Below are 22,326 nucleotides of genomic sequence, written 5' to 3'. Positions count from 1 at the left end.
TGTACAGAGCAATAGACTTGTCGACCATCTGTGACAGACAGAGCTGTATCAATATGAATTGATGTGTGTGTTCTTGACTACAAACCACAAAAAAAGTCCGTGTAAAGCGTGCGCAATGCCACGGGGCCGGCGTCCGGCAACCGCGGAGTCTGCTGAGACTCGGCCAATATACAGGCAATGGTGCTGCTCGGTGAAACCGATGCTCTAATTCGGGCGTCCTATTCCTTCCCAGGTTGCTACAGCACATCTTTACGAGCGACAGGCACAAGCCCATGGCAAACGTTGCTGTAGTGCTCATCCTTACGGCGTCAACTGTCGTGGTATTTAATGTACGCTAAACCAAGTAAGGAAGCTACTTTACGCCAAGCCAGGTCGATCTTTCCAAGTCCCGATAGCCCGATTATTCTCGACGACGACACTTCGTCCATCACTACCGGCAGATCATTGACAACGAGCAAACGGCAACCATGTCGCAATTCCGCTCGAAGCGCCTGGATATCGCCGGGTTTATCAATGCCCGTGTGATCCGCGACCACACCAAGCGGAAGGTCTACGAGCAATTCGAGCCTCAACGGTACGTTGATTGCCGCCCATCCACATCAAAGAAAATCTGTTAGAATGGCAGGGAATTGGGGGTTTGATGTCTAACCTCGGGGATATATAGGCAAGCACTCCGCTACGTGGTTCGCAACACCTCTCTGCCCGCTCGTGTCCGCGCGCAGGCTCAGCTGGAACTGTCGCAATTGCACGCGTATACCCGGTCGACGCAGATCAAGAACCGATGCGTTGCAGGAGGAATTGCGCGGTTCGTCTTCCGGGACTTTAAACTGGCGAGGGTGAGTTGATTCCATTGGAATTCCCGTTTTGGGGCTGGTTGGTGTTGGGATGTTAACTTTTTGTGTAGTTTCAATTCCGGCAACAAGCGCTGGCGGGCGATTTACCGGGTGTCAAGAAAGCCTCTTGGTAGACGACTGTTCATTACATTGATATATGGGGAGGAATTTTGGTTGTCCGGTTCAAAAAAGAGAGTAGATGTGCATTTCCGGCTTGGGCGTTTGTTTCAATGGTATCTTCAATGTACATTATGCTTCAACTGAATCAATGACTTTTATGGAGTGTTTGGTTCTGTCTGTGAAGAGAGCCAGTGGTTGCCTTTCTGTCACATGATGACTCGTTTGCTCTGAGCTGTGCATGTCAACTGTTCAAGCCGGCCTGGCTTGCGAATCTGCCAGTTGACAACCTTTGGCAAGTGTACTCTGTGTTTGCATCAAGATGCTGGTCTATCAGAGAAAAGACCTGCCTGCGGATCCTGTCTTCGAGCCAAACCTGAAATCACTCGGGTAGGAGCCTTGACGGCATCACTGCAAGAACAGCTAATCCTTCCATAGGTACTTCATCAATGACAAGGACCAGATCCGGCAAATCGCGAATCCAGACCAAGAATTCAAGTACAAGATCAGCAATGTCGACCGATGGAACGAGTTGAACCGTGAGGCGATGAACGGTGGGTGAGGCCGTCCAACGAGTGAGAACAAGCTTGCCCTGACAAACATGCAAAGAGTGCATCCGGCGGATCACCCTTTCCCGCCTGCAAGATATGGGTGTCTCGACGCTGCGACTCCCACTAGGCGTCACTGCTGACGAGCCACACGTGCCGATCCTGGCATCGTCGAACTTGCAGACAGCCAAGCGGGTTGTGGTCGTGTTCGGCAGTCCGATGCAGGATTTAGGAATCTGGGCGTACCGCACGGTAGGCACAGTGTCGATCGCGGAGGGTACAGTAGTATCCTTTGTAAAGGCTGTGCTCGGTGACGACCAGATATCCTCTGGACAGGGCGACACGGCCGTTGTGATCGCCAATACGGGACAGCTACTCTATCACAATAGGTCTGGTCGAGCCATGTCCCAGAGGTCGTGGTTAGCCCTGCCACGCGAGTCCGCCGTACATCCAGGGCTGAAGATCACGAGGCGGAACAAAGTGCCTCGCAACAGCAACTGGCAGGAGCATGTGGAGTGCGTGTTTGACGATGTGCTGGCCGCGCGGGGGCGGATGGTCAGCGAAGATACACGATTTGATATCATCGGGGTTGCAGAGGGTGGACTGGCCGCGGTGCGGTATCTCGCCAGGAACTGTGCGTGTAGTCACCGGATCATCCTCTTCCCATACTAATGGCCGGATTTAATAGGGTCTAAATGGAGCCGGTACATCTCTGCCATGTGCCTGGCTGAGCCTACCCACAGTCGCAGAAGCGACCTTTTCCTGGATCCAAGCTTGTCCAGTGATGATGATTACGGCAGCCTCGCCTGCCCACCGAATTCCTTCGCGGACTTTATCGCAACGCGATGCCGCGCCTATGTCCTGTCAGACCAGCCCACGGAAACGCCTGTACCAGGCACACTGGTCTACGGCTGCAACACCTACGCATCCGGTGAGGAGCTCAACAGCGAATGCATCATGCCGGCGGCGTGGAGGCACATGCTGCCGTGGCTACGTAAGCTCCACGACGACCCTCAGTACGAGGAGACGCCGATGGTGATACAAGAGGATGTGGATGATGGGGGATGGGAAGCATGGCGGGAGGGTGTGGAGTTGATCGACTGACTTCCCGACTGCGTCAGGTAGTACACGCTTTGACTTGCTATGACTTGCTAGCCCGTATTATTACCAGTCGATCTTCTACATTATGCACATTCCCCAAATCTCAGCTGAAAGAGTTCAGGGTTACTCTTCTGAGTAAGACATCATGGGTCAGCCTTTGCGAGCAAAGTTAACGTTGCAGGCGGGGTCAATCACCGACACCAGGAGAGATCCTTCATAAAGTCGTATAGTCATTACTCGAAAGTTCTAACGATGCATTTCGTCTAGCGTAGTGCCTAGCCCTTTCTCACCGTCCAGACGAAGACTTGTACTAGTAGCCATGCAGGAGAAGCCTACAGCCCTGACCGCTCCTAAACTGAGAAATGAGAATTGCCACGTCAGGCACACACACACACGCCCCCATTTCGAGAATCCCAAAAAAAGCCTCTCTCCCAGAACCTTGGGGAAAAGAGAAACAAGGGCCCAGACCGAAGCCCTCAACGCCCCGAGGATCCAAACCGTGGCTAAAAGTGCCTCGAAAGGAGTCGGTGGAATCTCGGCGCACCGGAACCAACTACCCGGGGAAAGGAAAAGAAAGATTGCATCGATGCCACAGTTTTGATCGAGTAACAGAGATCACATGTTCAAATTTTTGTTTCTTCTCTCCCCCGGTCTGGAATTAAGTTAATTGGATGGAGTCGAGTTTCCATCGAGTAATGATTCTCAGGCACAGGCGTCACGTGGCGCTGTCACACTCGGCAGTCGGAACGGGGTTTGCTTTTTTTTTTTATTCCTTTTTTTTTTCTCTTGTGGCAATAGAAAATTTTTATGATTACTCGAGAAATTCCTGAGAAATTCAGGAGTGGAAGGTCTGATTGTATGCCATTACGACGATAAGTTTCAGGACCGTTGAGAAGAACTGATACTCTGCTGTTCAGCAAGCCCTAATCTTATCATAGCCGGGCGGAATGGCGGCTGGTGCAGGGCCAGTCGAGATTGATTTACCTAATCGGGAAAACATGCCACTATTCCCTTTGTCTCTGGTCCACTCGGAAGTGGCCGTGAGACCGGAAACCAGATGGAACGACCGAACCTTATGTTCGATTTGATCGAGTAATTCTAAGACCTGGGCCCGACCCGGGGAAGGGTATTCTCATCATGCGTCTCTCTTGTCGCCGAGCAGTGGGACCGGATTGAAAAGAATCTTTTCGCGAGGAAGAAAAAAAAAAAAATAGCAAAGTGATACCCACCGTAGAGCTTCTTAAATATAATCAGCTGCCTCTGCTTTTTTTTTCGTTCCTGTTTCCTTTTCGTGTCTATACTTGTCTATATCCTTGATGTACTAGAGCTGGGTTGGAGGCGTCTTTCGTTGCCTATCTGGGAAAGTCTTGCTCAACTACGGTGACCCTGTTCTGGGTGTGTTGCCATTGGAGGCGTGTGGCTACATCTGCTTTTCGTGCCTTGCCTGGCATACGGTTTACCTTCTTGTTCATGTCAAAGTCGAATTCATAGCATTGTGTTCCTACCCAGAGTCGAAGGCTCGAAGCCTTAGCACGTAACTGCAACTGTCGTACGGCCGCGCAAAAACCCTTCTCGGAAGAGGATTCCGGGACATCCCAAACGCAGAGAAAATGGCGAGTTTAATCGTGGTGGCCTCCTCGCGGGCCATCATTGCGGGCCGCATGATGGCCGCCACCATCACCATCTGCCCAAGCACTGGCAAGATCGCGTCCGTCATTGAGGGTCGTGTCGTGCCGGCGTCGGAGTTTCCCGCCGGTACTGTGTACATGGACTACTCGCCGCTGGTGCTCTTGCCAGGTCTTGTTGATGCTCATGTGCATCTTAATGAGCCCGGCCGCACGGAGTGGGAAGGCTTTTACACGGGGACCCAGGCCGCGGCATTTGGCGGCGTGACCACCGTCGTGGATATGCCACTGAACGCGATCCCGCCGACCACAACCGTGGCTGCGCTGCATGAAAAGATCCGCGCAGCTCGTGGCAAGTGCTGGGTCGATGTGGGCTTTTATGGGGGTCTTGTGCCAGGAAATCGCAGTGAGTTGAAGCCATTGGTCAGAGAAGGGGTGCGTGGATTCAAGGGGTTTCTGATTGATAGCGGAGTAAGTAACAATCCCTTTCCGAGGAAAAAGAGAGAGAGGGAGAGAGGCATGGCTGACGAGTCCCAGGTAAAAGAATTCCCCGCCGTCACGCCGGAGGACGTGGAGGCCGCCATGGCCGAGCTGGCGGACGAGCCGACGACGCTCATGTTCCACGCGGAGATGGTCCCGCCCGCCACGGAGTCGGCAGGCGACAACCTGCAGACTGCGCCGCCGTCTTGCGTACCTGCAGGCCCATTGCAGTCATACGCAACGTTTCTCGAGTCGCGGCCATCGTCGTTTGAGACATACGCCATTAAGCAAATCGTCGAAGTTGCAGCAAAACTGTCTCCTCGACTACCGCTGCACATTGTGCATTTGTCCGCCATGGAAGCCATTCCGCTGCTGCGCGATGCCCGCGCCAAAGGCATCCCCATCACCGCAGAGACCTGCTTCCACTACCTTTCTCTCGCCGCCGAGGACATTGCCGCGGGCGACACCCGCCACAAGTGCTGCCCGCCAATCCGCTCACAAAGCAACCAGGACACCCTGTGGGAGGAACTTCACCGCCACGCCGCCGCCGACGGCGTCATCAAAACGGTCGTCTCGGACCACTCTCCTTGCACACCGGACCTCAAACTCCTGCCTCCGCAAATCGAATCGAACCCGGCATCACGGTCCCCAAGCTCTTCCGCCGCAGTCACACCATCACTCGAGTCCTCCACCAGCAGCGTCAACGATTTCTTCTCCAAGACCAAGAACGCCGACTCCCAAAACGTCGGCAACTTCTTCGCCGCATGGGGCGGCATCTCCTCCGTCGGTCTCGGGTTGCCAATTCTCTGGACCGAGCTCTGCCGAAGGAGAGAAGCCGTCAACATGGGTAGTGGGGGTGGGCCCCGCCGTACCGCCGATCAAGCCCTGCAGGATATTGCCCACTGGTGCTGCATCAACACTGCCAAACAGGTTGGTTTGTCCCACCGCAAGGGCGACATCGCCGTTGGCATGGACGCAGATTTCTGCGTGTTTGACGACGCAACGGAGTGGATCGTCGAGCGCAGCACGCTGCTGTTCCGGAATAAATGTTCGCCGTATGAAGGCAAGACGCTGCGCGGGATGGTCATGGAGACGTGGGTTCGAGGCAAGCGGGTGTTCTCGAAAATAGACGGCTTCGATAACAAGCAGGGACCCGTGGGTGAATTGATTCTGGAACCGCGGACGATCTGAAGTTCTTCTTCCTTTTCCCTTTGTTCATGATGGATGATTCATAATTGATGATTAGCGTCAGCATACTGTACATAGCATATGGGACATAGTACATAAGCGATAGGTAATGCTTATTGGTCTGATTCATTGGCCTTCCATCTCTCGCGGATTCTCCTTCGGATACCGCCGTTGATGCCTCTGCCCCAAATCTCGTCGCGGTGCGAGACGTCTTTGATTTCTTTGGAGTCGTCCGCAGCATGGTCTTCCGGGATTACTTGCTTGATCTCTTTGATTTTGCGCTCCTTCTCTTTAGCCGCCCTCATCTTTCGAAGATACGATGCATACACGACAACCTCTGCCACGCCGACCAACAGGCCAACAAACAGAGAAATCAAAACAAAAACGGGATCCTTATTGTTGATCGCTGACGTGCCCGCCGCCGGCAATTGTCTGTCCTCTGACGGAAGTGGAGAAGAGAGCTGCAGGAATGACGGGGTCTGGTAATGCCGCAGAGCCCAAAAAGTCGCAAACGCGCAGAGCACCACGGAAAAGAGGATATTTATGACCACAGAGGGTGTAATTGGATCGGGGGAGTCATCGGCGGTATCTTCCAGCGAGCTAAAAATGTTTGGCTGTTCCGGCGCGGAAGAGGGTGAGAGGAGTCTTTTGTACGCCTGCTCATCCAGGAGAGACTGAAGGTATTTCTTGCGTTCGAGGTATTCCGGCGACTAACATCGTCAGTTATTTATACAACTTCATTTCGACTGTTCTCAGCCTACTGGTTCTGGTTTTGGTGGTGGTGGAGGAACGTAAACGCTCGTTCCCCGGAGCAGCGTATCAAGGGTATACGGATTGCGCTCGCCGTCGGTCTCCGCGGCGTTGCGATGGTAGCGAGCAAGCGCGATCAAGTCATCGTGTGAGATGGGCGCGCCGACGGAAACTGAGGCCACCGGCAGTCCAAGATCCTCACGCGTAGACAAAGGAATGCGCTCCAGCGCGGCGAGAATCGTAGGTGTAGATTTCAACAGCACCATCTTGTTGTCGATCTTGGTGCGTCCATTGCAGCGAGTTCGAGCTGGACAGATCTGAAGGCTGGTAATTTAGTTAGTACTTTTCGCTAGTCGGTGAAGACGTCATTTGGAGTTGAGCTCCGACCAATGGCCCTCGTGCCGTCCCTCATTCTATCAAAAGACATTAGGAAGAATTTCTCCGCCTTCACACCACCACAACAGATCAACTCCGGCTTGCTCTCCACAGAAAAAGCAACCATGACAGACTTGAAACAATCCGAGGGGTAAAAGAGTCTCTACATAATTACCTAGCGTAGCGCAATCACTCAACGTGCATAAACAGGACAAACCCCCGCGGCATCCCCAAAGCGCCGTTCGTCGAAAATGTCACCGACTACGTTTCGAGCCGCGCCGACGTCGAGCCCACGCTGCGCTCGTTCCAGGAAATGATCTCAAAGTACCAATTCATGGAGCTCAACACGCAACGGCGCGGGGCGGGGCTGCGGCAGAAAATCCCAGATATTCGCAACACGTTGGAGATGGTGCGATACTTGCGATCACGGCGCGAGTCGGCCGAGTCCAGCGCGGATGATGAGGACGATCAGGAGAAGAAGCTAATACAAACGACGTTCGAGCTGAATGATACGTTGTATGCTCATGCCACGGTTGATCCCAAGGATACCAATGAGGTGTACCTCTGGCTCGGCGCGAATGTGATGCTGGCGTACCCCATTGAGGAGGCGGAGGCGATGCTGGCGGAGAAACTCGCCGCGGCGGAGAAGAGTCTTGCTGCATGCGAGGAGGATTTGGAGTTTTTGCGAGAGCAAATCACGGTATGAGTGTCATCCCTCACTCTCTTCCACGTGAATACTGACGGTCTACGGACAGACGCTGGAAGTTGCTACGGCCAGAGTGTACAATTGGGATGTCGTTCAAAGAAGAAAAGAAAAAGAGGAAGGAAAGGAGGCTGATGCATCTTGATTTGCATGATATACCCCTACGAGCACGTTGTAATGAAGAAAAAAGTTCTCGCTGCACATCCATGACCTCTACACGAATGATCGCGTAGATTTAACTCGAGACATCTATCAACATGCCGAGTTGGTATTAGAAAATAAAGCAGAAAACCAAAACAAAAACGCCCTACGCCAACCCTTTTTTCTACGTCATGCTCATAACAATAGCCGAGACCATCATGCAGGCTGCTCGAACCCCCTCCGCACAACACGGCCAAACATCTCCACGCCCACCTTCTCCCCCTTGACTTCGGTCCGCGCCTCATTCTCCGGATTCCGCGGCACCCGCACGACGCCGGCGGCGCGGTCGACTTCCCACCCACACACATCCTTGACGAACTTCTCGAGCGCATCCCGGCTCTTGGTCAGATCAAGCCACTGCGCCAACACGTCGATGTTGATCTCGCGGAACGTCTTGCCGACCTCGGCCGCAATGCGCACACGGACCAGCTCCTCAAAGCCCGCCACGTCGGCGACAAGGTCCGCATAGAGATCGTCCGAGTTGAATGCCGACCAGAACTGCGCGTATTGCGCCGACTCGAGCAGCGAGTTAAGCCGCGTCAGCTTTTGTACGGACTCGACAAAGTCCGCATTCGCGCCCATGTCGGCGGCATTGTCGCTGTACGGTTGCACCCAGGGTGGCAGCAGAGCGAGCGAGAGCGAGAATGCCGGCGAGGGGAAAACCGTGAGCGCCTTGGCGAGAATGTTGGTGGTGGTTTCAGGGTTGAGGAGGTGCGGGTTGAATTGGTATCTACGATACAGTCAGCATTGATTCCTCCTAGTCTCTGCTGAGCATTTCAGAGCAAGAAGGATTTGCCCTCAGGTAGAGCTAATGTCACGCTTCATTCCGCCCTTGGCGGGTCAGGTAATAGGAAACGTGGTAATTTTTTCCTCATCATAAGGCAATGCGATCAAAAGAAATCCTCAAACCAAGGGGTCAAACTCACAGCTTCAGCAAGGCCAGATTGGCATAGCAGTCAAACGTTCGGTCCTCGCACTGCTGGGCCACATAGTCCTGAAAAACGGTTGTGGTCTCGGGATTGTACCGCTCCAGCCCATTGAGAATGGCATCAATGTGCGCGGGTCGCGTGTCACATTTATCAAAAGCGACCATCTTGACGGCGTCGGTCTCGAATCGCGGGCTGGGAGTTCTGAAGTCAGATTTCGCTGTTCCGGTTGATCGATTTTGCTGTGTGGTGGTGGGACAGTCTGTGCGGAATATGTTTATTCCGAAGCTGGGGGTTATGACTAATCGCCTGGGTGCGAATTCTGAGTCGTACCCTCAAGCCAGTTGGCGAATCAAAGGTTTTGCGCGCACACCGGATCGGCGACGGGTATCTACTGTCTGCACTGGATGGATTCTGTGTGAAGGCGCAGCTCGGTACATTAAAAATTAACTAGTACTACTATACAGACACCCAAACACCATCCTCTATCTTCAAACAAATCCCGAGATCCCATGCTACCAAGACTCCATCCGTATGCTACCACACCGTCTAGATCAAGCGCAAATGCAATGATTCTCAGGGTAGAAAGGTAGAATCCGCTATGCTGCGATAGGTCGACGCGGAGAGATGGGTATGGGTTGCGGGCCGGAAGAAGAAATGTTGAGATTGCCCAATCCAAGGTCGCTAGGCCTGCGGCTCTGTCGCTCGGCATATTTATCCTCCAACGGTGAGGCCAGGCTTCCACGCCGAGATGGGTCTGTGGAGCCTTCCTCGCCGACTGTACTGCAGATTCGGTCTTCCGCGATGGGAACTCCACCGAACATGTTGCCCAGCTGTTGCAGCAATGCGACAAATTGTGCATGCAGTTCTGCAAAGATGTACTCGTTGCCCACGATTTCAGCGAGGTTGCGCGCGCGTATCTGGCCGGCGCGACGGCGGGCCATCCCGTCCGGATCAACGGCGCGCCCGGTCAAAAACGAGGACACGGGAGTGTAATCTCGGCCGCCGGCGCGGCTCGCGGCTTGTTCTTCGCGCCGTTTCTCTTCTTCCTGATGCTTTTCGGCGCTCGCGACAATGCCGCCTGCGATGCGCGCAAATGCCCGCCAGATGGTCGGCGATGCTCGAAAAGCGCGCCCTGCGTCCCGACCAGCGAGAGCGATCAGCGCGTAATTCCGTCGCTTGCCACGGGCCATCGGATCGGGAAGGCGAAACACGTAGGCGATGGTATAACCAGTTACCGGATCACCGAAGCACAGTGGGCCCGACGACAGACCTCGGGGTAACAGCTCACAGCTCAGAGTGCGGATTGACGAGCGCCGCAACAGTGCATAGTCGGCGGGTTTTGGCGGACCGCGCAGCGACAAATAGGTCAAAATATGCGCATGACACGACACATCCGAGGTTGTCGACATCGACTGCAATGAATCCGGAAGTGACGGATGCAAATGAGCGTCGGTATCGTCATCCGAATCCGAGTGGCTCCCGCCGCAGGAGTACACCTTTTCTCGAGATCGGAGGACCGGACTGCTGGCCTTGGCGCCGTCGTCCCCAGAGAGTTTTTTGCTCACCCCTTCGGGGAGCGAGATACTGCAACTGGCGCAGGTATCCTGGTCCGCCCCGCCGAAGCGATTCCATTGCTCGGCCTCGGCACGCGACGACTGTTGGGGGGATTTCACAAAATATGGATGATTCTCGATGCTTTGCGACGCGGGCGCGGTCTCCCCCGTGACGTGGCTCTGCTGCGCGGACGAGGGCGGCACATCACGGGCGGCATCCGGCTGTGCGACGGACGAAGCTTGATGGGAAGACGACGTCGATGCGATGGACGAGAAGTCACCGGGCTCGGGATTGCATTGCGAGCACGAAAAGGGCAGCACTTGCGAGCACAGTATCGACGTCGGACCATGCACTTCACAGAAATGCGTGAGAGAAAGCTATTCTCGCAGTCAGTTCGGACCGATCCGCGCAGAGAGATCGCTGTGCAACAATGGCACCAGCGCAACCCGCCAGGGAGCACCCCTGTGCCGGCGGGCGATCGGTAACGTACAATGAAGTCCATTTCCTCCGACAATTAGCATCTCACAGCGCAGTTGTGTCTCAAGCCATCATGGCGCGGCATTCTTCTCCGTATCTGCCTCTTGTCACTGAACGGTGGGGAATCCAATTGTCTCGACCGTAGTCGCGTACTTTGGAAGCTCTCCGTGGCAAAAAACGGGAGACGGGCGCGCCGTGGAATGAGGACGGCGGGAAATCCACCTGGTGGGAATTCCGTCGGCGAGCGAGCAGGCGAGGGGGTCTTTTTAATGACGCGACGCAAACGCTTTGCGAGTGCCGCTGGGCAAACAGGGGCGCCCGAGAAATCAAGGATACAACTACGAGGCTGGAAACGTCACAAGGGAGACAGGGGATAAGGATGCAGACACGGCGTCGAGAGACCGTCGGCGCAAACGGCGACGGGCCGAGGAAACGGGTTTGTTCGGAGGGAGGGGGATGAAAACCAGGCGATCAGCAAGGAGACAAAAGGCACTGACTTTGCGGCTTTGCAAAGGTCTTTAGCCTCCTATCGCAAAAGGCCGCATCGCGGTCCAGCCCTGGGCTTGACTCCTTTTGGGGGGGGGGGGGGGGGGGGCGATGCGGCGCCTGCGGCTTGCAACGGCACTTTCCTCTTTGGGTTGGCCGCGCACCGGAATGGGGCAAATTACTAATCCTCATTCGTGATTCGGTCTCCATCCCCGATCGGCCCTGTCTCGATCCGCGAGTCACCCCACTGCTTTTGGCTCTGAAGAATCGGAGAGCGGCGCTGTGATTGGCCTCCGGGTCGATATCCCTCGCCCGGCGGCGCCATTTGGGGAATGGTTTCCCTTTTCGGCCTGGCCTGCATGAACCTACCACGCTGCCGGAGTCCTTTTAGCTTCACACATTTCCTGCGCGAAGTGCGGGAGAGACATGACTGACAGCGCCTGGTGGCCAGTCAACGCCGGCAGACGAGGCGGCTCTGCCCGTGCATGTCACGCGTTCCCGAGGATGACGCCTCGGATGACAGGAATGACGGGCAGAGTCGCAGTCCATCCAAGCGGCCCGGTGAACTGGCGGTGTGCCCAGCCGGGATTTTACTTTTACGGCATTCCAGGCCAATCCTGTTTTTCCTGGTCCCCAAACCGCACAAATCTCGATTCGATGGAGGGGGGAAACTGATCGTAATTAGCCGCCGGGTCCAACGGTAACCGAGCACGCGGCACATCTCCGAATGCGGCATCCCCCCGCCACCATCCCATCCCATCCCATCGTGCCCCTCGACCCCCCTCCCTTCCGATCGTCGGGACGAGTCGCTCTTCCCCAAGACCAGCAACACAACCACCCGTTGCGCCCCCAAGCTGTATGCAACAATGCCACGACGCTGTGCATCTGCAGGGCCACAGCGACAGGAGCATTGGCTGTTGGGATAGCTACTCGGACTGGAGAAACCCGGCTGATTCGATTGAGCTACCCCGCCCCGTGCCTGAATGACTGCCTGCAAACGACGAACACCACAGCCCATGGATTGATCATTATGCAAAGTTTACGGTAGGAGCGAATCGAACTGGGATGGTTCGAATAAGGCCAATAATGAGATACGCTCAGCCTGGGTGATATTGGGTACCATAGAGCCAAGCGAACGCTATCTTGTCTACTCGGTACTGTATTCGCTCACCGAAACAGAACTGCAAAGCAAGAGGATAGGGAAACACAGAGGAAGAGGGGAGAAGCATAGGCTAGCGGCGCAGAAAGCAGGCAAGCAGCAGATCAAGCCAAGATCCACTGAGTTTCAAAGATCCTTGGTCCCTTGTTGGTGATGGCTGCCTCCATCCTACTTGGCCAAAAGGTATCCAAGAGCCCATTCGTCAGCAGCTTGGGTATATTTATCCCGTGACCCCAGCAGCCACTAGTTTCCTCCACTTGTCACCTTAGGGTCATGAAGTGTACGAAGACCGTAGTCAGATCACGATGCATAGCAATGCGTTCTGGCAACTGCGCTTTGGACAGTCTTTGAGACGAAAATTTTTTCGTCAAAGATCGTCCACAACGGAAGAGTCGGTAAAGCGATCGAATCGTAGATCTCCACTCTCGAAACCTTGAGGTCAACTGCATCAGTATGTACACGGCCGAGAGCGACTGGCTGCCGCTGTGGACCGTCTGCTAAATCTGCGTCGTCGATATGCACCAGCCTTGCTATATACATAGGGCATCTTTGTTACTTATTAATGACTCGCCTTGTACCATGTCTTTGTCGAGTGTGTTCTTTGATGGAGGTGCTCCTGCTTAATGTACTTTTGCCGGTTGGGTGCTTTGAGGGCGCTCGTTTGCTAGTCATGTACATAAGTAGCACAGTTATGATGTCCCTCTGCTGGTAAAGCAGGTAAAATGCAAGTCAGATCGTCGATTCCGTCCTCTTTCCCCGTCCGGTCACGTCCCTTTTCCACTGAATGTGTTAGATCAACGTCTTCCATTTTCGCAATGGCATGCGTTTCGTTACAGGCGTGCCCTAGTCAGGCCTTGCCGTTAGAGGCACGGCCTCGTTGATTTTCCGCTGATCGAATTAGTCTGCATCCACCATGGGTCCAGAGCAAACGGAAAATTTATCAGCAAACGTGGGTATCTTGTCCGGTTGGTCGTTGGTTACTGGTGTCGTGCAGAGAGAGAAGCGCTCACTCATTAGGCGGAATTTGCTCCAGCCGGGTTCCCATTTTCCCAACGATCGAGCTTTGCCTTTTGGGTCTCGTTGATCTCCTGCACCATGGCAATCTCGGTTGAACAAAGCTAGGTCACCGTAAATCCCGCAGGTCGGCTTTAGGTGTCTTTCGCGGAACACCTAGGGTCTCACGACAGAGAGATTGCCCAGGGAGCACGGTCCGTTCGGAAACGCCCTGGATCCCGCAATTAAGTTACGTTGTCGGCCGAGCGGCGGAAAATTTTGCGTACACTGCGTGTGACAATTCCGGCAAGTGTCCGCTGTAGTTCTCGATTTGGACAACACGGACTCCGTGTCAAGTTCAAGCCGTTCCGCAATCTGGGCAATGAGCTCTTGGATGTATAGGTGCCTCTGGTGTCGACCTGACCAGTCGTTCCCTAAGGGGCCCTCTGGCTCTCGAAATTATACAACGACGGACATGGCGTGACGGCTGCAGTCTTCTTGCAGCCAGATTACATTAGACTTTGCTGATCCTGATGCTTTGGAATCCCAGATCACTCGTCTAGTCAGCCAGTGCATCGGAGATCGAGATAATCCTTGACAGCAGTCATTGTGCATGCCCGTCCAATCTTCAAACATATAACCAACCACCATGTTTGGGTGATAAGCAGTACAGTAGCCGCAATTTGAAGAAATGGGCGACGCGTACGGAGTGTGGAGAAACGAGAAAAAAAACTTCCCACCAGTCGGTTATGGTACCTGAAAAGAACATTGATTGATTTATCTCAGATAGCTACTCGATAGCCACCGGACTCTCCGCGATGACATCCACCGGAGCTTCCTTGGAGAGTCATGCTTGTCACGGCTAGCGCCTGAAGTCCAGAGTTGCGGGAGCTGCGGTACGCGGAAGAGATCTCTGGCAATCAGAATTAGCTCTCCAACGGGGACAAGAGGACTCATAGCAGAGTCGCCTGGCTGGTTGTAATCGTAGCAGCGACCACTGGGACCCAGACTTATCCGTTCAACGTCGTTCTTCAACATATGGATACAGTGCAATCAGCATATAAGCCCTCTATTTACATAGTGTATTCGTTCAGCGAGACGTCAGCCTCTCTCTGCTACCTCTTCTTTTCTTCCTTTTCCTTCTTTTTCTTTGCTTTCTCCTCCTTTCGTTCCTTTTTCTCTTTCTTCTTTTCCTCCTTGTCCTTCTTCTCTTCCTTTTCCTCTTTCTTCTTCTCCTTCTTTTCCTCTTTCTTCCTCTTCTTCTCCTCCTTTCGAGCTCTTCGCTCTTGACTAGTCTCGTCCCGATGCTTAGTCTTCTCTCGTTTCTTTTCTTCCCGTCCCCTTTCTTCTGTGCTGGCAAGGGCCGCTTGGGACGGAGCATCAGTCTGCGATGACGGCGGTAGACTGGCCTCTTGTGATGATGACAGCTTCAGTTTCTTGCTATTTCCCTCAACTTCATCTTCCGCCTTGCGTTTCCGCTCGCGATGTTCCGTTGCCGGCCGCGGCAGTTTCGAGACGGCTTGTTCCTTTTCCGACTCGGAGTCGGATCCAATGGTCTCAGGAGGAAGGTTCCTACTGCTCCCGACAGGATGAAAGCGCATCTTCAGGTTTTTCGGTTGCGGCCGACGCGGCCTGCTCGTAACCGGTTCCAACGAGCCATTCACTCTGCTGTCAGTCCCACCGGGAAGTTGGACGAATTCATGAATATTGTAGGTGGGAATGTCTCGAACGTCGGCCTTTTCGTATTGATGTGTTTTCTCGTTGTAGAGAAGCAGATTGTGCGCATGATTGTTCTGCTGCGCATCCACAGAAACCCCGTAATCCACCCCCTTGTAGTTTAGCACCGGCTGGCCTGTGACGACCTGAGCCAGAGACAGTTCTTGGATTTTGGACAGCGGGAGGAAAGCTGGCGCCGTGATATGCAAAATCTGTTTCCCTTTGAGATTCGACAGGGCTGATGTCACAGCGGCGGACGGGCGCGACTTCAATTGAGAGGAGGATCGGAACCCAGGAGGAGGTTTGAACGTCGGTGGCTGAAGGAATGAAACCGTTCGTCTGATCCGTCAGTGCAAATCAAACGGGAGGCGAGTCATCTCTCATTCATACTGAGTTTCTTGACCGGATGTCCGGCCATTATTCGAGCTTGTCTCGACTTCGGATTCTGAGCTTGAGCCCGTGTCTGTATCACTTGTGTCGTGCGTGGAGTGCCCCGACTCCGGTTCGCTCTCGGGCTTTTCTTCTCGTACTTTGTTGCCCATTGTAGCTGCTAATGTCATGCCAACAAAAGAATTGGCACCTTTGTTCTATTTGCATTAGCAATCGCAACTGCGACACGGTCTTGGAATTTTTTTTTTTCCTCCAACAGCTGCAGTGCACGGACCATTTCCGATAACCGATAAGGTTATAACTTTTCGATATGCGATATCTTGATAACCTAAACGATAAGATATACAAAATTTCAACTGCGTGTCGTCGTCGGGTATAGGGATGAAAAATTCCTTTGCAGCCACGATATCAAGTAGAAAGGTCATCTCGAGAAAAGACAGATGAAACGAAAAGCGGAAAAGCCGCGGTCGACAGGTAAGCAATCCTCAAGGTATGGTGCGGCTTCGCTAACAACCGCTCAGCAGCGCCTCGAGCTGCAGACGCGGTGAGCGCCGTAAGTGCCATTGCGGCGCGGAAAGCAAGATTAGAACAGGAGCAGGAGTCCTCGACAAATGTTGATGTGCCGGCAACCCCAAAGACCAATAAAGAACCCCTAGCCAAAAAATCAAAGCCATCAAAGTCGCGCAGCCCGACCAAAAAGGTTCCTCAGAATGCTGAACCACAATTGAAACCGCAAAGTCCGCCACAGCCTGATGATTCCACGCCAGACGAGGTGGAAATGCTGGAAAATACTACCGAGCCAGACGTGGGCGTCTCCATTGCTTCGGTTGCTGGAGACGAAGTAGACGGGGAGATTGACCAGGAAGAAGAGAGGTCAGAAACTGCGTGCTCATTCCACGACAAGTACACAATGCTGACGTTGTGGCATCAGCTATGAGGCCCCATATCAAACCACGGTCGACACCGAAAACTTTGCCCTGTCAAAGATGCGGTTGAAGAAAAGCGACATCGTGTATAGCGACAAGCACAGGATATGTGTGCGCATACGGGAGACAATGGTTTGTCGCCCAATTGAGAGACCTGGCCCAGTGCTGATTGTCGCAGACTCTTACGTTCATTGGAATTTACGATATCTGGGTCAAGAGAGGCGTGATCAGCCTGATGGGCGCCAAATTGGCACCTTCCCCAAAGACTTACCGGGTATACGCGCCATCGACACACTCTCTTCCCGTAATAAAATGCGTTTCGGGAGTGGGGGGATATGCAGAGGTAGAGATTTCGTCTTGCAGGAGCGGCCTACCTCGTCTCAGAAACTTATCACCGGTATATAACCGTATATGGAACGTCGGAGGGGAGCCTGGAGACAAGGAAACCTCAGACGGACCGCCCAAACGGACATTTGCGCCTGTAAGTTATGCGAAATTCCAGCATTCGGCGATTCTAATCTGTGTGGCAGCTGTTTACTTCGTTGGAAGACCCCCTGAAACGGCCTCTCCGCCCGCTGCACCTCGACAAGAAATGGAGTGCAACGATCAAGAACCTGTCGCGCCGAGGCCATGAGCTCAGGGTCTTAGTTTGCGGACCCAAGGGCTCTGGGAAATCGACATTTAGTCGGTACCTGTTGAACCACCTATTGAGCCCAGCACCCCAGACGGATGCATCTCAAAACCAGACACAAAACTCGGATGGTGTCGCTTTTCTCGACCTCGATCCCGGGCAAGCAGAGTTCTCCCCGATGGGAAATATCTACCTTGCACATCTACGTGAACCCGTCTTTGGCCCGCCATTTACACATCCAACCTTGGAAAATTCTCGGCATGGAAGGATCATTCGAGCCCATCATATCGGCGCCCCTTCGCCGCGAGAAGACCCAGATCACTACGCTGCGGCAGCCACAAATCTGATGGATCACTACCGCATGCTCCTCGCTACGTATCCTCAATGCCCACTCATCATCAACTTTCCTGGCTGGATCTTCGGCCAGGGGCTTGAGATGGCCATGTGGCTGATTAGTTCTTTGGGGCTGTCCGATGTGGTATACATGAGTGAGAAAGGCCCAGATGAGGTCGTCGAGCCACTAGCTCAGGCGGCTGGTTCCGCGCGAGTGGCGTTGACGACGCTCCCGTCGCAGCCGGTTGATTTCTCGACGCGGTCCAGCGCCGAGCTGCGCGCGATGCAGATTCAGTCGTACTTTCATCAGTGGCAGCCTGCGGATAGTCCAAATCCGGTCTGGTCGGACGTTCCGCTGACACGGATACGGCCGATCACTGTGTCCTACGCGGGCCCGAATCAAGGCATTGTCGGGATTATGGTGTTGGGCAACCAGCAGGATCCAGACTCACTCCGGGATCTGCTCGATGGTTCGATAGTATCCGTTACAGCCATCGAAGATCCCCGCGCGATAACTGCAGTCTCCGAGCCAGCAGACGAGCCGGACAACTCTGGCCACGGCGAGGAAGAGCAAGACACCAGCATGACGGAAGCAGACAATCCCTCTGCAGCCTCGGGCATCCACTCCCAGTTGTCCCCATTCATCACACGCTCCCGCAACGAATCTCTCCCCTACTTCTTCGTGGGTGCCGGCACCTGCACGCCACCGAATCCCGCTGCGACGCGCTCGCTCGGCCTCGCGCTCATCCGGTCGATCAATCCATCAACGCAGAAAATCGAGCTCCTCACGCCGATTCCTGCCGAGGTTCTCCGGTCGACGCTCGTCGAGCAAGGGCAGGGCATCCTCCTTGTTCGCGGACAGGTCGATGCGCCATCGTGGGCGGTTAGCGAGGAGTACTATGCGGCGCGGGACTCCTTGTATGGAGTCGCCAAGGAATTGAAGAAGATGGCGACAACGAACACAATGACCCCGGCGAAGAAATCAGAGCTGAAGGAACAGTTGCAGAGACTGGAAGATCGGTTGCGGCGCGTGGAGAATGTGCCCTGGATGCGCGTGGTGGAGGACAAGGGGAAGGCTCCGCCTGTGACGAAGGTTGATGACTACGGCCAGGGACAAGGACAAGGGACGACACTGTGGAGGTTGAGAAAGCGAGCGTATGCGGATGATGATGACGACGAATGGTAGAGACGAGGGTTATTGAGGGGAATTGGTGTACAAGTACCTCTGATATGTTTTTTTTGCATTTTTTTTTTTATCTCAGGATTCAGTTACATACACAGATCATGCATGCCTTTTTTTTCAACCCTAAAATAATGCCATGCATCAAACCCATCAAGCTCAACCCAACCAAAGACTCCAGGGGTATTATTATCCCATCAAAAGAGGAACCGAAAAAAAAAAAAAAGGATAAACACAACAAACCATGTCTATGCACATCAAACGAGGAGGTACAAGTAAAACATGCTAGACAAAGTTGAAGCTAAAATCCGTCAACTCGCACTCACCGTCCGCGCCTTCGAACACGGGTAGAAACGGCCCGGACCAAGACGGATCCGCGGCGGCGGTATGACCCGGCGTGGAGCTGCCAAAGGTCGCATCCATCTGTAGTAGAGGATCGACAGAGGGGAAGGTGGGCTGTTCGGGAATTCCGTCGTCCAGGAGCGAGTGTGACGGAGACAATGATTGCCAAGAGGACACGGGCGGTGCCGCTATGGACTTGTTGCTGTTGTCGGCATTGGTGTTGTTGTTACTGTTGAATGTGTACGTTGGTGTGGCGATGGACGGCGTAGTCGTTGAGGTGGGCGAAGGAAACGACAGAGAGGCCGAGTCGAGCAGTTTCCCAAGACCCTCAGCCATCCAATGGATTAGGTGATGCCGACTGCAGTTGTTCTCGCGCAGGAGGTTGATGATCTGTCGAATCAGAGAGTGGACTGCGACAGCATCGATCTTGAGTTCCTCGCGATAGCGGTCCGATACTTTGACCAGGACCACGCAGGCGAACGCGACCATGGTGTGGAAGTAGTGCGGCACGCCCACGATACTGCGTCGGAGTTCCGCATCATGCAGGAGGAGCTCCAGAATAGTCGTCGCGTGCGAGACGGCCTTCGCGGCGGCGTCCCTGAAGTACGGCGGAATTGGTTCCAGGTGGTCGGCGGACTTGAGCCCTCGAAAGACGTGCGAGAAGAGATGTAGCTTGCCAAAATGATAGTGTACCTGGACGCCTTTGCTCGGGAAGTTGCCAATGTGCTCGTTCGGTTCTGCTAAATGTCAGCTTTCCACCTTACACGTGGCCCAAAAGAATCGAGATGACTTACGCAGCTTCTGTGCCCAATGGGCCTGCCATTGATCGAGTTGTCGGCTGAACATTTCGATATGTGTCACGTACTCGCGAGGCACGCGCCGTGTGGCATCGACGCCAAACAGCTCTCGCACCTGGCTGAGCAGGATCATCAGGGCGACCTGACTGGAAATTCGCACATCTGCCGGCGTCGCATGCGGCGACTCCAGATAGCCTCTCCAGCCGCGAATGGTCTCGTCTTCGCGGATCATTGGTGGGCGGGTATAGAGGATGGAGAGATGCTGATCGCAAATGTACAGCAGATACCACAGCCGGACGGGATCGATCGACGCCTCCGGATCGGAGGGATCCCAGCTGTTCGGCGTCGAGACGGGCCCGTTGCTCGAGTCGAGGATGCGGAAATAAAACTTGTGCAGATCAATGTCGCTCGCCCGGCGGATCGCAAACCCGGCCAACGTCCACGACACATCACTGAGCCAGTACGTCCCAATCACCAAAGCTCGCAGGTAGTCCAGGCTCATGCGGCGGTCGAAGATGGTCGTGGACACTAACCGTCGAAACTCCTGATTACAGACGTCGTAGAGGGCTGTGTCGGGCTCGCTATGGCACGCCGCCACAGCGCAGATACATGCGGTGAGGATGGACGAGCTTCTACGCAAGCTATCCAGAGTCTTGTACTTGGCGGCCAGGCAGTAGATGTAAGGATCCAGATGTGTTTGGTAGAACTCAAACAGTCTTTGTGCATCCTCTATGCGTATCGCGCCGCGCGAAATGAAATCATCTGGTCGGCTGTGATCTTCCTCAACAGTCTCCCCGCGAAGGGAGCGCAGACGGGTGATTTCGTATAATGATTCGATGGGGACCTGCGCAAGGACGTCCTCAGAGGACCGCCGCCATTGCAGTGGGCTCGATTCATATCCGGACCCGGGTTTCGACTCAACTGATTCCGCCGGCGAGATGCTGGGTACCTCGCCATCGGCGGAGTCCGGTAGTGGTGTCTGCAGCGGTGGCAATGGCGGAAGACGAAGGGCGCGTAGTGTCTGGCCGAGTGCGGAATGAAGAATTGCCAAATCATGGCTGACGGTTGCTCGCCATCTGCGCATTGTCAGTCACTCCTTACCAACTTTCCGAGCTGCGATCCCGGGACTAACTTTGACTCCTCCTCAATCAACGTTTGTAAGCTCTTGTTCAGCTTACATGGCATATTCCGCTCCTTGCATCGCTTGCATGGCGGACCATCCTCGTCCATGTCACAACGGATCTGACCGTCTTTAGCCGGCATTCCCATTCTGACACCGTACACCACGAACCTTTTGCTTCCGGCATGCTGCGCAGGCTTTTACTTTCCTAGTCAGAGATGGCCAGACCGTTTCGGCGTCGGATTGACATGCACTGGGAGCTCGCCGCCGAGATTTCGTCGCCCGATTCTCGTTCGTCAAGTCCGTCGCTTCATCGGAATGGGAGCCATTCTGCTGGGCAATCTGAGGACTGTCATCGGAATCGTCGGTCTTGACGGGCTTATCTATCGAGGTCGTGGACTTCAACGACAGCCGCTTGGACGTCGGAGACTGTGTCTGCGCCCCCTCGACCTGCACCCACGATCTTTTCGGCATGTTTTCTAGCAATTGCGGGAGGACAGTCGTTGTCTCCAGCTCAGCTTCCTTGCACTCAGGATGGCCTGTCGATCTTTCTTGTTGACTCCAACAACTAGCAAGACTCTATATCCATGACAAGCATCTGAACAGCCAGGCACAATACACACAACACAGGGCAGCTGTCCGAAAGGAGGGGTACGACAAAAAAGCAAACAGCACCATTGACAATGGCTCCCCCCCAACTGGATTTCGCTTAGAGTGCGCCATCCATCCATGACTCAATCTGCGGAGCATATTTCATCAAATGGGTTCGTTGGTTGACTTTCTAGCTCTGTCTGGCCCCTCGCGCAACCTTCCCGATCGGTCAAATTCCGGACGTTATCAGTGCCTCGTGTTCTTTTTAACCGAAACCTCTCCCCCACCGGCATCCTCCGGGGATAGGCGGGTTCCGTTGAAACAGGGCAGATACCGCACGGAGTCGCGTCTGTTCTCCGTGCAGAATCCATCGCCTTTCAGAGCATCCCGAGCTAAAGGGGCGGGGAGGGCAGCTGATCATCGGATTAATCACTCCGAAGCGCCAATCCGAAGCCGGCCGCGAGGGCCATGGAGGGGGCCTGGCGTTTCTACGTGTCGGTGCAGTGCTCTCCGAAACACTCCATACGCTGACACTAGCCGAATTGCGGGGGAACTGGCCAGTGACCGGTCGACCCTGTCTGGACTGCTCAGTCGCCGGGTCCGGCCGAGAGAAAAAAAAAAAAAAAAAAAAACCCGTACGGGGAGTTGGAGTCGTTGGGGTTTTGGAGGGGGAAATCCAGCACCAGCATGGCCATGATTGGTCCGCAGTGCCCGGATAAAAATCCGGCTGGATTTTTCCGATGGTTGGAGCTGTCACGTGGCCCTCGTGTCCCCATGGCGC

At 54.3% G+C, this 22,326-nt stretch overlaps 10 protein-coding genes across 10 annotated transcripts; 5 read left to right on the top strand and 5 right to left on the bottom strand.

Moving 5' to 3' along the window:
- Positions 1–467: 467 nt before the first annotated feature.
- Positions 468–967, top strand: VTN49DRAFT_6395 (mitochondrial 37S ribosomal protein uS14m; the record flags this gene model as incomplete). The annotated part of the gene is made up of 3 exons (XM_069414549.1): positions 468–574; positions 665–836; positions 905–967. The coding sequence occupies 3 exons, from the start codon at positions 468–470 to the stop codon at positions 965–967; spliced, it is 342 nt and encodes a 113-aa protein (XP_069265784.1).
- A 305-nt stretch (positions 968–1,272) lies between these two features.
- Positions 1,273–2,602, top strand: VTN49DRAFT_6394 (uncharacterized protein; the record flags this gene model as incomplete). Its single annotated transcript, XM_069414548.1, has 4 exons — positions 1,273–1,340; positions 1,389–1,504; positions 1,560–2,132; positions 2,187–2,602. 4 exons carry the CDS (start codon positions 1,273–1,275, stop codon positions 2,600–2,602), a joined length of 1,173 nt encoding a protein of 390 aa, XP_069265783.1.
- A 1,607-nt stretch (positions 2,603–4,209) lies between these two features.
- VTN49DRAFT_6393 (uncharacterized protein) lies at positions 4,210–5,895 on the top strand (the record flags this gene model as incomplete). The annotated part of the gene is made up of 2 exons (XM_069414547.1): positions 4,210–4,695; positions 4,762–5,895. The coding sequence occupies 2 exons, from the start codon at positions 4,210–4,212 to the stop codon at positions 5,893–5,895; spliced, it is 1,620 nt and encodes a 539-aa protein (XP_069265782.1).
- A 110-nt stretch (positions 5,896–6,005) lies between these two features.
- Positions 6,006–6,908, bottom strand: VTN49DRAFT_6392 (uncharacterized protein; the record flags this gene model as incomplete). Its single annotated transcript, XM_069414546.1, has 2 exons — positions 6,006–6,602; positions 6,654–6,908. The coding sequence occupies 2 exons, from the start codon at positions 6,906–6,908 to the stop codon at positions 6,006–6,008; spliced, it is 852 nt and encodes a 283-aa protein (XP_069265781.1).
- Positions 6,909–7,031: 123 nt separating this feature from the next.
- VTN49DRAFT_6391 (uncharacterized protein) lies at positions 7,032–7,865 on the top strand (the record flags this gene model as incomplete). Its single annotated transcript, XM_069414545.1, has 3 exons — positions 7,032–7,168; positions 7,228–7,717; positions 7,773–7,865. 3 exons carry the CDS (start codon positions 7,032–7,034, stop codon positions 7,863–7,865), a joined length of 720 nt encoding a protein of 239 aa, XP_069265780.1.
- Positions 7,866–8,077: 212 nt separating this feature from the next.
- On the bottom strand, positions 8,078–9,014 carry VTN49DRAFT_6390 (uncharacterized protein; the record flags this gene model as incomplete). The annotated part of the gene is made up of 2 exons (XM_069414544.1): positions 8,078–8,651; positions 8,848–9,014. The coding sequence occupies 2 exons, from the start codon at positions 9,012–9,014 to the stop codon at positions 8,078–8,080; spliced, it is 741 nt and encodes a 246-aa protein (XP_069265779.1).
- A 432-nt stretch (positions 9,015–9,446) lies between these two features.
- Positions 9,447–10,906, bottom strand: VTN49DRAFT_6389 (uncharacterized protein; the record flags this gene model as incomplete). Its single annotated transcript, XM_069414542.1, has 2 exons — positions 9,447–10,781; positions 10,895–10,906. 2 exons carry the CDS (start codon positions 10,904–10,906, stop codon positions 9,447–9,449), a joined length of 1,347 nt encoding a protein of 448 aa, XP_069265778.1.
- Positions 10,907–14,634: 3,728 nt separating this feature from the next.
- Positions 14,635–15,777, bottom strand: VTN49DRAFT_6388 (uncharacterized protein; the record flags this gene model as incomplete). The annotated part of the gene is made up of 2 exons (XM_069414541.1): positions 14,635–15,574; positions 15,626–15,777. The coding sequence occupies 2 exons, from the start codon at positions 15,775–15,777 to the stop codon at positions 14,635–14,637; spliced, it is 1,092 nt and encodes a 363-aa protein (XP_069265777.1).
- A 288-nt stretch (positions 15,778–16,065) lies between these two features.
- Positions 16,066–18,701, top strand: VTN49DRAFT_6387 (uncharacterized protein; the record flags this gene model as incomplete). The annotated part of the gene is made up of 5 exons (XM_069414540.1): positions 16,066–16,099; positions 16,147–16,498; positions 16,557–16,683; positions 16,730–17,032; positions 17,082–18,701. The coding sequence occupies 5 exons, from the start codon at positions 16,066–16,068 to the stop codon at positions 18,699–18,701; spliced, it is 2,436 nt and encodes an 811-aa protein (XP_069265776.1).
- A 279-nt stretch (positions 18,702–18,980) lies between these two features.
- Positions 18,981–21,428, bottom strand: VTN49DRAFT_6386 (uncharacterized protein; the record flags this gene model as incomplete). The annotated part of the gene is made up of 4 exons (XM_069414539.1): positions 18,981–19,774; positions 19,832–20,910; positions 20,967–21,076; positions 21,126–21,428. 4 exons carry the CDS (start codon positions 21,426–21,428, stop codon positions 18,981–18,983), a joined length of 2,286 nt encoding a protein of 761 aa, XP_069265775.1.
- Positions 21,429–22,326: the final 898 nt, after the last annotated feature.

The sequence above is a fragment of the Thermomyces lanuginosus genome (genome assembly GCF_041956635.1).
Source record: "Thermomyces lanuginosus strain ATCC 200065 unplaced genomic scaffold VTN49scaffold_40, whole genome shotgun sequence".
NCBI lineage: Eukaryota > Fungi > Ascomycota > Eurotiomycetes > Eurotiales > Trichocomaceae > Thermomyces > Thermomyces lanuginosus.
This window is presented reverse-complemented; position numbering and strand designations above follow the sequence as displayed.